The sequence below is a fragment of the Blennius ocellaris genome (assembly GCF_963422515.1).
Source record: "Blennius ocellaris genome assembly, chromosome: 1".
Taxonomy (NCBI): Eukaryota; Metazoa; Chordata; class Actinopteri; order Blenniiformes; family Blenniidae; genus Blennius; species Blennius ocellaris.
In genome coordinates this window covers 26,975,649-26,990,024 of record NC_137650.1, presented here as the reverse complement: position 1 = coordinate 26,990,024, position 14,376 = coordinate 26,975,649, and the positions used below count along the sequence as shown (strand labels likewise).

Below are 14,376 nucleotides of genomic sequence, written 5' to 3'. Positions count from 1 at the left end.
ACCAGAGTCCAGGTTCGAATCTGAAATGGGAAGCCCTGTCGTGATCTCCATTATTACCAACTCAATTGTGAGTATTGGTCTTTGCGAGACACTGACCTCACGTCTGTCGATGCCACTGTGTTTCTGGGGTTATTTCATATTTTCTATTTAAATTGGGTATATGGACTGGCTTTCCCATGGAAAAACCTTGATTTTCCCATCAGGTAAAATCAAAGTTGTTGTTGGCATCTTTTATAAGGTTATTTTGAGTTTCCAGTATTGTTTATTGTCTTCACTATCTATTTATCTGATATAAATTCTCTACAACTCTATTGTTTTACCTTTCAGCCTCTGGTGTCCTCTGCATTTGACCAGCACACTGTCCTCGAGATTGAAGAGTAAATACAATGATGGGCTATCATAAATAAAATGAGGAGAAACTGTGGAAATATCATATACATATCCAATTCACTACTTATTTCTTTGTTATTGCTGGAAATTAATATGTGATGACATCTTGTTTTTAATTAGATAGATGGCACTTAATTTGTATCATCTTTTTTTCCTGCTAATTTATTTCTATGAACACATAGATTTATTATATGAATTAAAGTAACTGAGTTGTTGGTTTGATGATTTCATTTTAATGTTAGTGTTGCACTCTTTAATCTCTTCCCATCAGTGTAGTGAAGACCTTTCTTTGAGAAGCTGTTGATTTAACTCTGGTATGGAAGCACATTTGAATATAAACTAATGCACTTTCTGTCCCTGTAAACTCACCAACTGCACGATGGGAGAATTCACTGGTATGTAATATACCTGTCTTAACCACAGGAAAAGTGGCATCTTAACTGAAATGTGTTTTTTTTTTTTTTTTTTTTGTAAATAAAGTGCACTGAATATTAATGTTTCATTTGCATTTCATTTGTGTGCCACATGGTGGCATTATTGATCTCATGGTGGCACAAATCTCTGAATCCTACTATCAGTCATTGTTTGATTATTCTTGAATAATGGGAGGTCACTGTAGTTTCAGTGATTTTAGAAAGGATGCCAAATGTAGTTTTCTGACTTTTCCCATCTACACGGAGTCAACAACCACAGCTTATAGTTGACATATGGGAACTACCAGCCCTGCAAAGGAAACCAACTGATGGCAATTCCAAGAATTTAAAGGAAGCAAGAAATCTGCCATGCTTGGCTTTCATAATCAAATGTTGTGCCTTCTTCAGTCTGTTGCCTAATGTACCAAGTTTTGAGCATTAAGTCCTAGAAAATAAAGACTTGGGTTATCTGCTTCACATTTTTCATGCTCCATTTGTTTAACCAATTTGTTACTGTGTGGAAGATTGGAGCAAACACTTAAGAACATCAACTTGCATCCTTCAAAAGAAAGAGATATAATATGAAACGCACCAATGCTACTTTCAATGTTGCATATGTGGAATTTTATGGATCTGGTTGAATTCAAAATTGCTTGACTCATTCTAGATGTAAATATTCAAATCTGTTAAATAAACAGTTCATGAATAATTATTTAACGTATTATTTTGCAAAGAAAGTGGTTGAATGAAGATCTTAAAGAATCTTTGAAAAAGTACTTTAATAGAGGATTGAAGAGGTATGGATGGTTTAATTTAGATCCACTTATTTTCAATAATTTCTTTGTAATATAACATTGTCTGAAACTTTGATTTTTGAGGGGCTACTTCTATTATATATTATTGTACATCTAAGGAACTTAAAGTGAGTCCTGTGCACTTGGGGACACATCATTCTCTGATGGTCCGTTCAGCTACTCCCTTTATGCAAAACCAAAGCAACAGAAGCATTTGTTGAAATTCAAGATCTGAACTTTCATGTTTTCATTATGATTAGGTTTCTGTTGACTGTACTAATAAACAGGAAGAGTTTTATCACGCAGTGATGGCATGTCTGGGACAGGTAATTCTTCTCTGGCACTTATTATCCACAACACAATCCAGATCCAAGTACTTGAATTCATGTTTGACAGATTACTAATGTGTAATAACTGCAGCAATGGTGCAACACAGGCTGCTGGAGTTGTATTTTACCTCTCTCAATAGCGCAACTTTTCATTTTAGTTTAGAATGTTCAACATTACTGTGTGTGTGTGTCTGGGGGGGGTTCTTTCACCTTTTACACACAGGATTTCATGAAACCGGGTTTTCCTGCTCTCTGAATCCAAAATGTAACATCTCCCAAATGTGCTGGGCTCAGAGACGGTGTTCTTATTTCCTTTTACCAACGTGCAAGAAAATGGTGAAACAAGTTTAAAGTGACAAAATGGGAAGAGAAAGTTGACCGCTAGCAGATCTTTCAAAAAGGAAGTACCAGGCTCTAAAATGGTGGTTTTCAGGCTGTGATGTGCAAATTCAAGAGGAGTCTGTGGTCTCGTTTTCACCCTGGCTTCAAAATTAGTACGAGTGAAATATGGACGGTCGGATATTAATTGTATGACCTTTCTTTGAGTCATCAGCAGGTGACTTTGGATACGTGCAATCATTATGCGTGTAAACACAGCAGGAGTACAGCTTTAAAAGCCACAGTTCATACATGAGGAAGTTGTGCACCGCTGCTGGCAGTTGCCAGATATTTTTGACAAGCCACTTCTCAAATTACATGAGGAAGGAAAATCTAAAGTAAACTGTAACAAAGGTGTTATCGAGGTCATTGTGGCAGTGACTATGCAGATTTTTACATAAAGATGCAGAAACAAAATTCAGAGGCTCTTGTCCCAATGGAGGAAATGTTTTTTTTTTTACAGTTTAGTGTGACCTCGTCAAGTTCAGTTCACTTCCCTTAAGGCACAAGTAGAGACGTCGTTCAACTTCTGAGATGCTTCATCTGTTCAGGATGACACTTGTGACGCCAGTTTGACCCAGTTAAATACCACAAATAAAGTAAGTTGGAAACAGCTCGGGGTTGAGCAGAGTGGACGGGCCACATGCTTATGTTACATTAAAATGAAGCCTTAGAGTTGAAAGATTGAATACACTGATTGTGTACAGTGTTCACAAAGCTGTTGTGTTTTACATGTCTCAGTACACTACCTCACATAGTTCAATACTACAGCAGAAAATAACAAGCGTCTGTGAGTTGCCGAATATGACTAATTAGTTTTGTCATTTCACAGAAATGATTGTCAAAGGAAAACTACATCTAAAAATGTTGCATGCAAATATTAGTATTTTATTTGCTTTTGTTTTTTTATGAGGACCACAACAAAAATAAGTCTTATCCATGACTTTTTTTGTGTTATCCTCGGGATTTATTTACATGTCGTCAAAATCATTAATATATATTTACATGTTTTATTTTGTATGCACATGTAGAAAATCCAAATAAATAAATTCACAGTAGCATTAAGGACGTGTTTTTAAAGGTATACGGCTGGCTTAAAAAAACAAACAAAAAAAAAACATAGGAAAGAGATGTCCTGAGCAACAGTGCCTGAAGTTGTTTTGAGGTTTGAAGACGTGATTTCAGGACAGATGAGTGGAAATTTGTGACCTTCAGCATCTTTTAAAGAATCTCAAGAATTTTTCGTCGATGTTCCTTTTGGGTATAGGAAAGCACTTGCTAGGATGTTATTTTTACATGGGAGACAACCTTCAGACATGGTTGTCATTAATCAGATTGTTTTGTACTTGCTTTAGACTTCTTGATTCCTCTAGGTTTCCTGCCTTTTGCCCTGATCTACCCAATAGATAATTATTTTTGTTAATTTGTGTACATTTTGAAGAACATATTCATCTCTCTGTGTTCTCTGTTCTGACTTTTCTTTTTCCACAGAAGAAAAGTTGATTTTGTGATTCGGCATCTGCCTCATAACTATGGATGTTTTTCCCTGCAAAAAATGTGGCAGACAGCTTGACGTTAGGATGCTGTCACGTTGACACGTCGGACAGCCCCTGTGTTTATGCAGTCCCGCGGGGAAACAGGATGACATGAAGTAAAAGTTTGAAGCCACAAATCTGACACTAACCCCCTCTGTCTACTCGTCAGTCATTTGTTGCTCAACATTAGACAGTCTTTGTGGGTCACACAGGAAGTATCCGTGGAGAAGAAGGAGACGGGTCTCTGTCTTGTGGACGTCATTGTGTCGTCGTGGTGAAACATCACGGCTGCAACATTATCCAGAGTCCAACCAGACACGTTCAGCTCAACAGTCAGCCAGGTTCCGAGACTATGTTTGCACTCCTCTGACATTTTTGCCCATTATTAAAGCACAAGATTTAAAAAGCTGAGAACATCAGACAAGTTCATAGGTAAGAGGGCACTTTAAAGGCTCCCATTACCTTTTATACTTATACTATACTTATACTAGAATTTTACCATATATTAATGGCCTAAAATATTTTTTACCAGCTTCAATACATCACTAAAGTAAATGAAAACCTAATTTTCTTAAATGGTAGAAAGTTTTACAAATGAGAGAATGTGGGTAATGTACACGTGTAACATATTTAGTGACGTATAAGATTTGATTTTGAAAAAAATTGTTTAACCCTCAACAAAGTGGTTTAAAAGGTAAAAGGGCTTGTAGGAAAAGGCATGGACTTATCCTCAACAGTTATTCACCTGTTATAACATTATACTCCTAAACAATGTTGCTTTCAGAACAACTTTGAATTAATAGCCTTGACCATCGTCACTGAATAAGACCTATGTACTTCTTTATCTCAGCTGTTTTGTTGCTGCTTCTTCTCTGTCATTAGTTCATGAACTCAATCACATCCAAGTTGTGTTTTTTTTTTTTTCAAGCAACCTTACTGAACTCGGCGGTATCAGTTATTGGACCTGCACAGTGCCGACACCTCATCTAATGTGACACGGAAAAACTACAATAAAACAAGATTTGAGATAAACGAACACCATAGCTCCATTCTAAATAAATAGTTTCTTTTCGTTTTCACTGTCAATAATTCCATTGCCGCTTTAAACATGCAGTTACTGAAATGTACTCATTTTCAGCAACTTGGTACAAAATTGAAAATCATAATTATGATTTCAAAGACCTTATGAGTTTCGCCATGTGTAGCATTTGTTTCATAAATGACTATTTGTGCATGTTGAATTTTTGCAAAGCACACTGTGAGGTACAGTTTGTGCTACCATTCTCTGGGGTCAAGTGGTTGACCGATTGCCAGACTGATTTGGAGAAAGATGAATTTATGTACCTGCTTATATTTCGGCTTCTTGAATATTGTGGCAACATTTATGAAACCAGACTGGTTAAACACATTGATATGGTTTTCGTAGATAGTTAGAGGAAATGCTCTTTGAAATGTGGCACCAAAAACATCACAGTATTCTACAATTCACAAAGGCCTAGGTTTGGGTGACCTTACGAAAAGTGTTTGACCCACTCCCACACATTGCAGATGATAAGAGCGCTCGCTGATCGACTCTGAATCAGCTTTTTTCACGTCTTGCCCTTTCCACCAGCGCTGTGAGGGAGGGGCAGGAGGCCTGCACTCCTTGTGTAAGGAAGCCCACTGCAGCAGGAGCAGCAGGGGAGGAGGATGCCCCCTCTCTCCCTCTCTGTTCCCTGCAGCTGATTGATGCTGGCAGCCTTTTACCTTTTAGTTTACCGGCACAGTGCAAGGCTCAGCTTTGTCACTGGGAACTGCACCAATCTCCGGTCTGCTGCTGGGCACTGAGAGCAGCTCAGCGGAGACTGGCGACATTTACACCCTCCCTCTGCCTGACAAAGACTCCATCGAGCAGACAGAGGGAGAGAAGGTTTTAGTCAGAGACACTGGGGTAGAATCCTTGAAGGAGGTGGATAACATGGCCACTGGAGGATCACAGATTTTAATCTCAGTCTGCAGCCCTACCTGACTTTTATCCTTCTTAAGGTTGACAGCGGGGCAAGCAGCTCTTAAGTGCAGCAAACACATTGGAAACAACTGTGAAAATGATGAATCCAGTAATGTCACATTACACTCAACATTTATGGAGCAACTCAGAGTAAATTAGTTTATTTTATCTTAAGTCAATTGAGATGTGATTTACAACCCAAACATGTCATGGCTTTTCTAGTAATGTTCTTTTCTAATAAAATAAATACATTTTAAAAAAATTATTCTTATTCTTATTAAAGAATTAAAGGTTAATTTTCTAACTTAAGAGCTGCAGTTGGACTTTGATGTGACTTTGTGCATCCATATATGGAGAACGTCAGACATCTTTGATGTTGCTTATGTTACACAAAGCAGTCTCCTGAAGGTATTCTTTATTGCTGTTATGTTTAGATATATGATCTGATTATATAGGGTGTTTTATATATTTATTTATTTTCTGTTTCGGAGCTGTGCTCATAGTTACGAGGAGAAAAGCCTGTCTGCAGGATTGTATCTTTCACTTCTGGGACTTTATAAGATGAAACAGACTTATGTCAAGCTTGCTGAGGGAGCAAAGTCCTGACTAGAATTCATTATTGCTTTCATTTCCTGCATCTTATCCTCTTCTGAGCGGTGATTGAATTCCATACTCGACTGGAAGACAAACATGTGCTGCCCAGCTAATCTATCATTGCTCTGAACAGAAAAGGAAATCGGGTCAAAACCGAGCCAACATCCATTATGACAAATGAAGTGTCAGTTTGTAAAACTGAATGACGTTACTGAATTATAGATAGCAGAATTGTAGCACTATAGATTAGAGAGGCACAATTCTGGACCATGGCTAAGTCGTCAAATGATGGATTGTGACTCAATGGAGTTTTAGCGGCTCCACTTGGCCGCCGCCTCAGGGATGGACTCGACAAAAAAGGATGTTTGTGGTCTTGTGAATGTGCCAGTGTAGTTAAAAGAAACTGAAAAGTTCAGTTTTTGCATCATAACCAATATAAAACTCCAAACAAAGTACTAGCACTTCAGTGCATTTTTTTTAATCTGAAAAGTTTAAATACTGTTAGTACGGTAATCTACTGCTTGGTGACAAATAATATCACTCTTGTTGCCACAAGGATAAACTGAAACACCAATTGGGTGATGATGATTATGAAAGAAGTGCGTCTACAGAGTGTGATGTTCTGGTATCTTTTGTATACTTTACCGTGGCCATAAATGGTTGAAAAGGTTCACAGGTTTTTTCAAACAGTGACGTGTTTACTCCAATACCAAGAATACAAGATAATGAGATTTAAAGCTAGAAGAGAGAAGCCGGTAAGAATACTTTCTATCGAGGTAACAGCCGTTTGTAAGGTCGACAACAAAAGCTCAGCTTTTAATTGAAAATAATTTGAAAGATATCAACGTAGTTGGTACCATGAATATGTGACTGTGAGAGCTGACATGCTTTTTTCATTTTTGTAAAGAAACGCCCAACATGCAAGGTCCATCAGTATTTTCTGATTACAAAGGGTAAGGTGAAATACTATTGACGTATTAAAGATATGCCTTAATTCTTGCAGGTTAGCTTGATTACTTATAGAAAACGTATGTGGTTTTCTTTGGGGGCAGTTTTCTAGTCATTAAGTTTGTTTTAATTTGCTTCTCCTTCACACATATAGACAGACACATATCCATCCATCCACTTTATCCAACTTACTAGTTCTCAGATGAAGAACATGCAAAACCTAACCAGAAAGACCACAGTTGAACTTTTGAAACAGTTGAAAAAATACACACAAAGTAGGACAAATGTATTTTCTAGAGCACCATTCAGACATGAGGCAATTTACAATGCTTTACACAGAAATACATTCAATACAATACACATGTAAATTTAAGTTACATCTTTATTGAACTCTGTTGAACTGAACGCCATTGAACTTGCTAAAGGTTGCGGTGATGATCTCATGACCGTATGCAATGCCATTTTGATGATAGACATGAAGCAATTCAACTCATTGAAGCTTCAATATACATAATGGAGTTTCAATAAGCCCATTGATAATTGTTTGCAGTATCCCCCACATAGCTAGACTACATAGGATTACTTGTGGTGAACTAACAAGAAGGCAAATGCCTGTTCCAATGATTCCTTTGAGCATTCCCCCAAGCCTATTGCTTTTACTCCGTTTTGCCCATTTGGAGTGAACTTGACTGGGTTTTCTCCAGGCAGAGAAGCTGAAACACTAAATCGGTCCTTTGTCAACTGTATGTTCAACTGCAGACATGCAGTCGTTGACATGACTCTATGACCTGCAATGGTCTTATGGAAATTGAAAATGTGGCCAACATTGACAGATGCTTCTTGTAAAATACTGACTGGCACAATAAGACAGTTACGAGTCTTCTATTTGAGAAGTGGAAGCAGCTCTTTGCCATTTCTTAATCTTGTTTCTTTAATTGGGCTTCAGAAATCTTTCTCCTTACTCCAATCAAACACATTTGGTTTTCCCAGATGTGTTCAATTAATACACCAATGATTATATTTGACATACTTTCATCACTGGGTATACATTGCCTTTGCCCATTGTTGGATTGGCTTTGGTGATCTGCAAATATAATACAGCAGTATAGAATCCAGATGGAATGATTGGTTAAAATAAGTTTCCTGACTGGAATTAATATTTGGTGAAATTGTGTAGAATGAAGTTTTAATAAAAGTTGTGTGTTTTTATGTCATCTTTGGAGTTGATGCCAGGAAAACACTTATTTCAAGAAGTGAGAATAATTGTTTTGAGTCATTGTGTTCAGTTACGCTATTATTCAGCTGGCAATCTTCTTTTTCTATTCCCAATAAGTAAACCATTTCTTGATATTTCTCAAAAACTTTTAATCATCTTTTAAAGTGTGGAAAATGTCCACATGACCCCGAACTACTGTTTGTGACTATTGTGTGCTTAATACAATGTCCGTCTGTGTTTTCCCGTATTTGTTTCCACAGATCAAAATTGCACCACTGTTCCCTCAACAGAGAAATCTTATCTCAAATGCATTCATGTCTCATTCTGGTCCCTGAGAAATTTTGCACCATGCTGATATGCTGGCATAAAGTGGACACTCCGCAAAGCCAGCTTTGGACTGTTAAGAGAAATGGTTGCATAATTAAAATTCAATGCCATTTTAGGAAGCATTCTTTTAGATAGGGAAATGATTTAAAGGTCGCTGGCACTTTCGGATGGAGACTTTTTAGTCGTGATACTGATGAAAGTAAGATCATTATTCAAGATTTTAGACATTCAAGCTCCACTCCTGGGTTTTTGTTCTTGTTGTTGTGAACTTTTCATTTCTTTTGTTGGCATTTCTCAGTCAAAAAATAATAGGGACACATCATGCAAGTGCAGGATAGGATTAGTGACTTAATACTAATCTTAAGTATCTCAACAAACTTACCTTGCTGAGAAATGTAAAGAAGTTATAGGTGCATGAGTAACACAATAATCAGCAATGTCATTATCAAAAATGAAGCAGTTCTGTAAAAAGGACATTTCAGATCAGTTGGGAATGAATGCACACTGTTTGTACTTTTTTTTTTTTTTTTTATCTCAGGGCACTCATATTTCAGTTTCTGTTCTGACACCTGATATCAACAAAAGAAAAAGCAGCTTGGGTTAATTATTCATCTGTTGTTCCCTTTGTGGACAGTGTGATGTATCTACATCAGAGGCGAAATTAATAAAAGCAAAATAACAGCAGCATTAGAGACGTGCAGGTCACAGTCAGCGAGAAGGAGAAACTGTGAGAGAAAGAGTGTGAAAGATTTAACACAGAGAGGCCGATATGAAAAAGCCAGCATGTCTGTGTTATCTCCAACTCTCTGAATTGGCTAATTTGGCTTTCTTTATCTGCCGCCCACGCTCTCTATATTCATAACTCTGAGTATGTATGTGTGTGACTAGGTGTGTGTGTGTGTGTGTGTGTGTGTGTGTGTGTGTCTGTGTGTGTCTGTGTGTGTGTGTGTGTGTGTGTGTACATTTAGCAATTTGGTATCTATGTTGTTGGTTTTCTTTTTAACAGAATAAATAACGACATACATAAAGTTAAATGTGTTTTGAAGGTGTTTATCACCAAAGAATCTGCCACGCAAGCACAGAAATGGCTATTAGAAAATAAATCAGTCTTAAAGATACTTGCTATTGCCTGAAAATAAGAAATGTCTTTTGAAAAGCATTCATATCTAATGTTTGATATTGCTACAAGACATTAATGTTAAGGTCTGAGATGTTATCCTTTCATATCACTAGTTATTTCTTTCGCTTTCTTCTCGATGGATACAAAATCAGCTTGTGTTTCATTTTGCTGACCCACAGTCGTCGCTCAGTCGCTCACTACGTCCTGTTTCTGCAGCTCACATAAGAGGAAGGCTCGTGGTCGAGCCTTCCTTTTTCCTGTCCAGATGGCAGCATCAGCTGACAGCAGATACGAAGTCTCTACAGTTGACATGTCTATCTTTGAAGCTCTCATGAAGCTCCTTGGTAGCAGAAGTGTGTGTGGGTGTGCTGGATGGCTGAAGAGGCAAGTGTGCATTTGTGTGTGTCTTCGCATGCTTGTTCATTTTTGTTTGTGATTATTTGCATGTAGAAATTTAGAGAACACATCTCATAACATATTTCACACCGAGAGCTTCAGATGCTGCTGGATATCTGACAAATAAATGATTCATTTTGCAGATTTTTTTTTTTTTTAAGATTGCTCTTGCAGATTTGCATTCTAGCACACTCTAGCACAACCCACACAAAGCCTTTTTTTGTGTAGTAGACTGCATACTGGGATAGCTTGGATTTGTGTCCCAGGATCCCACGAGAGAACAGACATTTGATTACTGTACTTGTCAGCCAAAGAGAAATCCCCCCCTCCTCCTCTTTCCCATCCTGCCCAGGGGAGATAACAGTCCTCGTCTGTTTCACTACGCTGCTCTGTCAGACCCTCAAACTAGTTCTGTTTTTGGCTACAATTTGTTTAATCTTGAATTACACTTTAAATCTAAGGTAAATGGAAAGTTTCCTCGAGACTGTATTGATATTAAAAAAAAAAAAAAAAATTGCAAAGTCATGGAATTGTTCAATAAAAATGTAATCATTTATACCACAATATCCATTTTAAGCCAAAGATATAGAGCATCAATTTACTACATTTTACGGACATTGTTAGAAATAGTCAGCATCTTTTTGTGGTTGTTTCTATCCACCATGTCACTTTGGCACAGGAATATTGTGCTCCTGGAAAGTGAACACAACAATTCTGTAATTTGGTGAAATTTGCATCATCGTCTACTGTGATGATGACCAGGAACCACAAGCCTCACAGGGAGATTTCTGTATATACTTTTTTTGTTGTTGTTTTAACATCATTTCTCTCACTCGTCTATTCACTCAGTCATCTTTGGATTTATATGTGAATGTGCCTTTTGATGCTAAAACAACTATTAAAAACAAACTCAACCCAGGTCAAAGCTTTTAGATGGTAGTATATTTCGATGATGTTCTCTGCAACATTTGGAAATTGAGTGAGGTAATTCTAGCAGCAAGGTGTCCTGTATAAATCTAACAATAGAATTTAAAAAAAAAAACCATCAAGTTGACATTGAAACATTCTGACATGCTTTATTTCTACTTCGAAATGTACAGGAAAATAACAAAGATGCTTGTGACTGGAGAGAAAAAGCAACACATTTGTGATATTAACTGAATGTAGGTAATGTAAGTTTGCACTGTGAACTCAACATGACAGATTTATTAGATAATGATACTTCACCTTTAATTGCAGTAACGATATTTAAAGAGAAAAAGTTTACAACAGTTTATAAATGGCAGGAAGGACTTCCATAGTGTGTGATCTTTAAAACAAGGTGGATCCAAACCAGACGGAATAAAAGAATAACACAAAGCACAAAATGTAAGACTTTGGGAGCTGTAACAGGAATAATGGAATTGAGGATAAAGGGCAGACCGAGTGTTGGATTGTGTACAAAGTAAAAGAACACTACAACACACGCAAAGCTCATTGGGATAAAAACAAAGCAGTTCCAACATTTGTGCCACCCTGGGGAGCCACTTAAAAACTTAAACAAAACAGTCTTTGTGAAAGCCACAAGGGTTAAATCACCAAATGGGACACAAAAATAACCAGATCACAAAAAGTCATGTTTGTGTTTGTGTTTACCACAAACCAAAGGGAGCAAAGTGTCTTACATAGCAGAGGAGAGAAGAGAATAACCCTGACCACAGCCCGATCCCAAAAGAGTGAGACTAATGTCAGAAACTATACGAGACAGAGTTGAAACTTTCCCAAAGATAATGAATGCATTGACGGTCTCCCCGGGCGGCTTGCAACCGGTTCACCGGCAGAAGACGTACTCGGTGTAGCTGGTCCACAGTTTGTCCTCCCCCGGGTCACTGCTGCCGTAGGAGCAGGTCCCGGTGGAGTTGCAGGCCACCATGTGGAAGCCAGCCTCGGACAGCCGGTCGAACGCCTGCTCCAGGAAGTTGTACTTGAGGTAATACCGGGACGTGTACTTGTCGGGCGGCCTGTCCGGGTCGCGGCTCTCGTTCAGGGTTTCCCCGAAAACCTCCTTGGCCAGAGAGATCTTGCTGCACACCGTGATTCTGGCGACCCGGCGGAACTTGGCGTCCGCCTGGATGTCCCTCCCGATGGTGTAGGAGCCTCTGTACCCGACCGTGATGAAGCCGGAGTCGGCCCCGGGGGAGCGCAGCGTCCGGTCCGAGGAGGAGGTGACCGGGCTGGTGAGCTCTGCCTCCTCCGGGTCTCCGCTGTCCTCCGCGTACGAGCTGTCCTTGCTGGCGGCGGCGAGGCGCCGCGACAGCTCCGGCAGCTGGAAGAAGTCCGCTTCTTTCTGCAGCCGCCTCCTCTCCTTGAAGAACTCGGGCAGGAAGAGCTCCGAGTCCCGCAGATAGTCCAGGATGTATCGGAAGAGAAAGCCGTCCCGGTCGAAGAAGAAGCGGCCCTTGCTGTCTTTGGGCAGGTCCTCCGGGGAGCTCTGGCCGAACTTCGCCCCGAGGAGAGAGTTGGGCACCGCGGTGAGAGTTTCCAGGCGGGTGACATACACCTGGCCGCCCACGTTCAGCTCCACTATGTCAGGGAAAGTTGAAGTTTGTGCCATCGCTCAGCCTATCTTATGAATAAATTAAAAGAAATAAAAAATAAAAATGCCGACTGTGTCCCTGTCGGTGACCTAACAAGGGCGGATAGTCGGGAGTGTGCTCAGTGTACAGAAATGTTTATATTGGTTTGGCTGTGTGGGAGGAGGAGAAGGAAAAAAAGGACGGCCAAGCAGAGACTTTAACTGCTCAGAGCTCTGACAACACTATGCTGCCTTCAAATGCTTCATGGAAGCCCCAACTTCCCACTAATAAAAAAAAAAAAAAAGAATCCATCAGGTGACATTTCATATCACATAAGTGGTGAAATCATCTCGAATAACTCCTCTCTTAGTCATACAACTTAAAAAATATATAATTACATAAATTCACTTTTACCCTTTCTCTCCTCTTAGAATAAATCCCTCCATCACAAATATTTCCAAACATGGTTATAAAACAAATTATTCATTTATATAACTCATGTTTCAATACTATTAAAGCCTTCACAAATGTTTATGATGGTGGTAAACATCTATGATAATCTTAAAGCTTCTTATTATGTTAATGGGTGGTGGATAGTTTTATTGTCTGCAGTAATGATTTCATGACAGCCCGTTGACCGCTTCAGGAGAAGATAACTGCAACATGATGGGGTCTTTCTACAGCACTGTATATGTCCATATAAATTAACGCAGGTGGTGGAATATTGGTTCGGCCACTTGCCTCACTATGTCTTTCTGTGCAGTTTGCATGTTCTTCATGAGCCAATTAATGACTCATTTTAAGTCATAGATCAGCCCACTAACTCATGCCTTCAGTGTGTGGTTATCACTGCCTTGGGGATCTGTCCATGTTCTAGCCTGCCATCCTTCATGGGGTGGCTTCCAGTATTCCGTAACCCTGAGGTGAATGGAAAATCCATGGTGTGTGTAGGTCATATTGCTTCACCCTCAACTCAACCAGAAGCAAAAAAAGATGTCATGATGAAGAACATTATGACAACCAAATAATTCATTATGTTTACATGAAGCCATGTGATGTTAATAACTCATTATATAATATGTTCACTTAAAGAAGTGGGGAAATCATAAATAGTTATGGTGCTTGGAATAAAGTTTCACCTCAGGATACATTAGTCTTGCAGCCCTCCTGGGGGTTTTGATCAGCTTATATGAGGTCTTTAAGGACCACTGTTCTCAAAGTGACCCTAAAAAAAAATCAGAAAACTGTTGCAGCTTAATAAGAACTGGCTAAACTTATATAAAAATGCTATAATATGATTGCATGTTTATGCAGAGTTGCTAACACAACTAATGTTTCATAGCTGTTATTGTAAGACTGCATTTAGGGGTCTTGCCTCATTTGTCACATAAGTC

At 38.9% G+C, this 14,376-nt stretch overlaps 1 protein-coding gene across 1 annotated transcript; it reads right to left on the bottom strand.

Moving 5' to 3' along the window:
- Positions 1–11,477: 11,477 nt before the first annotated feature.
- On the bottom strand, positions 11,478–13,117 carry LOC308137624 (BTB/POZ domain-containing protein KCTD12-like). The gene has a single exon (XM_080506376.1). The coding sequence runs from the start codon at positions 13,018–13,020 to the stop codon at positions 12,238–12,240; it is 783 nt and encodes a 260-aa protein (XP_080362502.1). The 5' UTR covers positions 13,021–13,117; the 3' UTR covers positions 11,478–12,237.
- Between the last annotated feature and the right edge of the window lie 1,259 nt (positions 13,118–14,376).

What these genes read in the sequence shown, in the direction of transcription:
- LOC308137624 (XM_080506376.1), bottom strand. Translation starts at nt 13,020, where the DNA reads ATGGCACAAACTTCAACTTTCCCTGACATAGTGGAGCTGAACGTGGGC.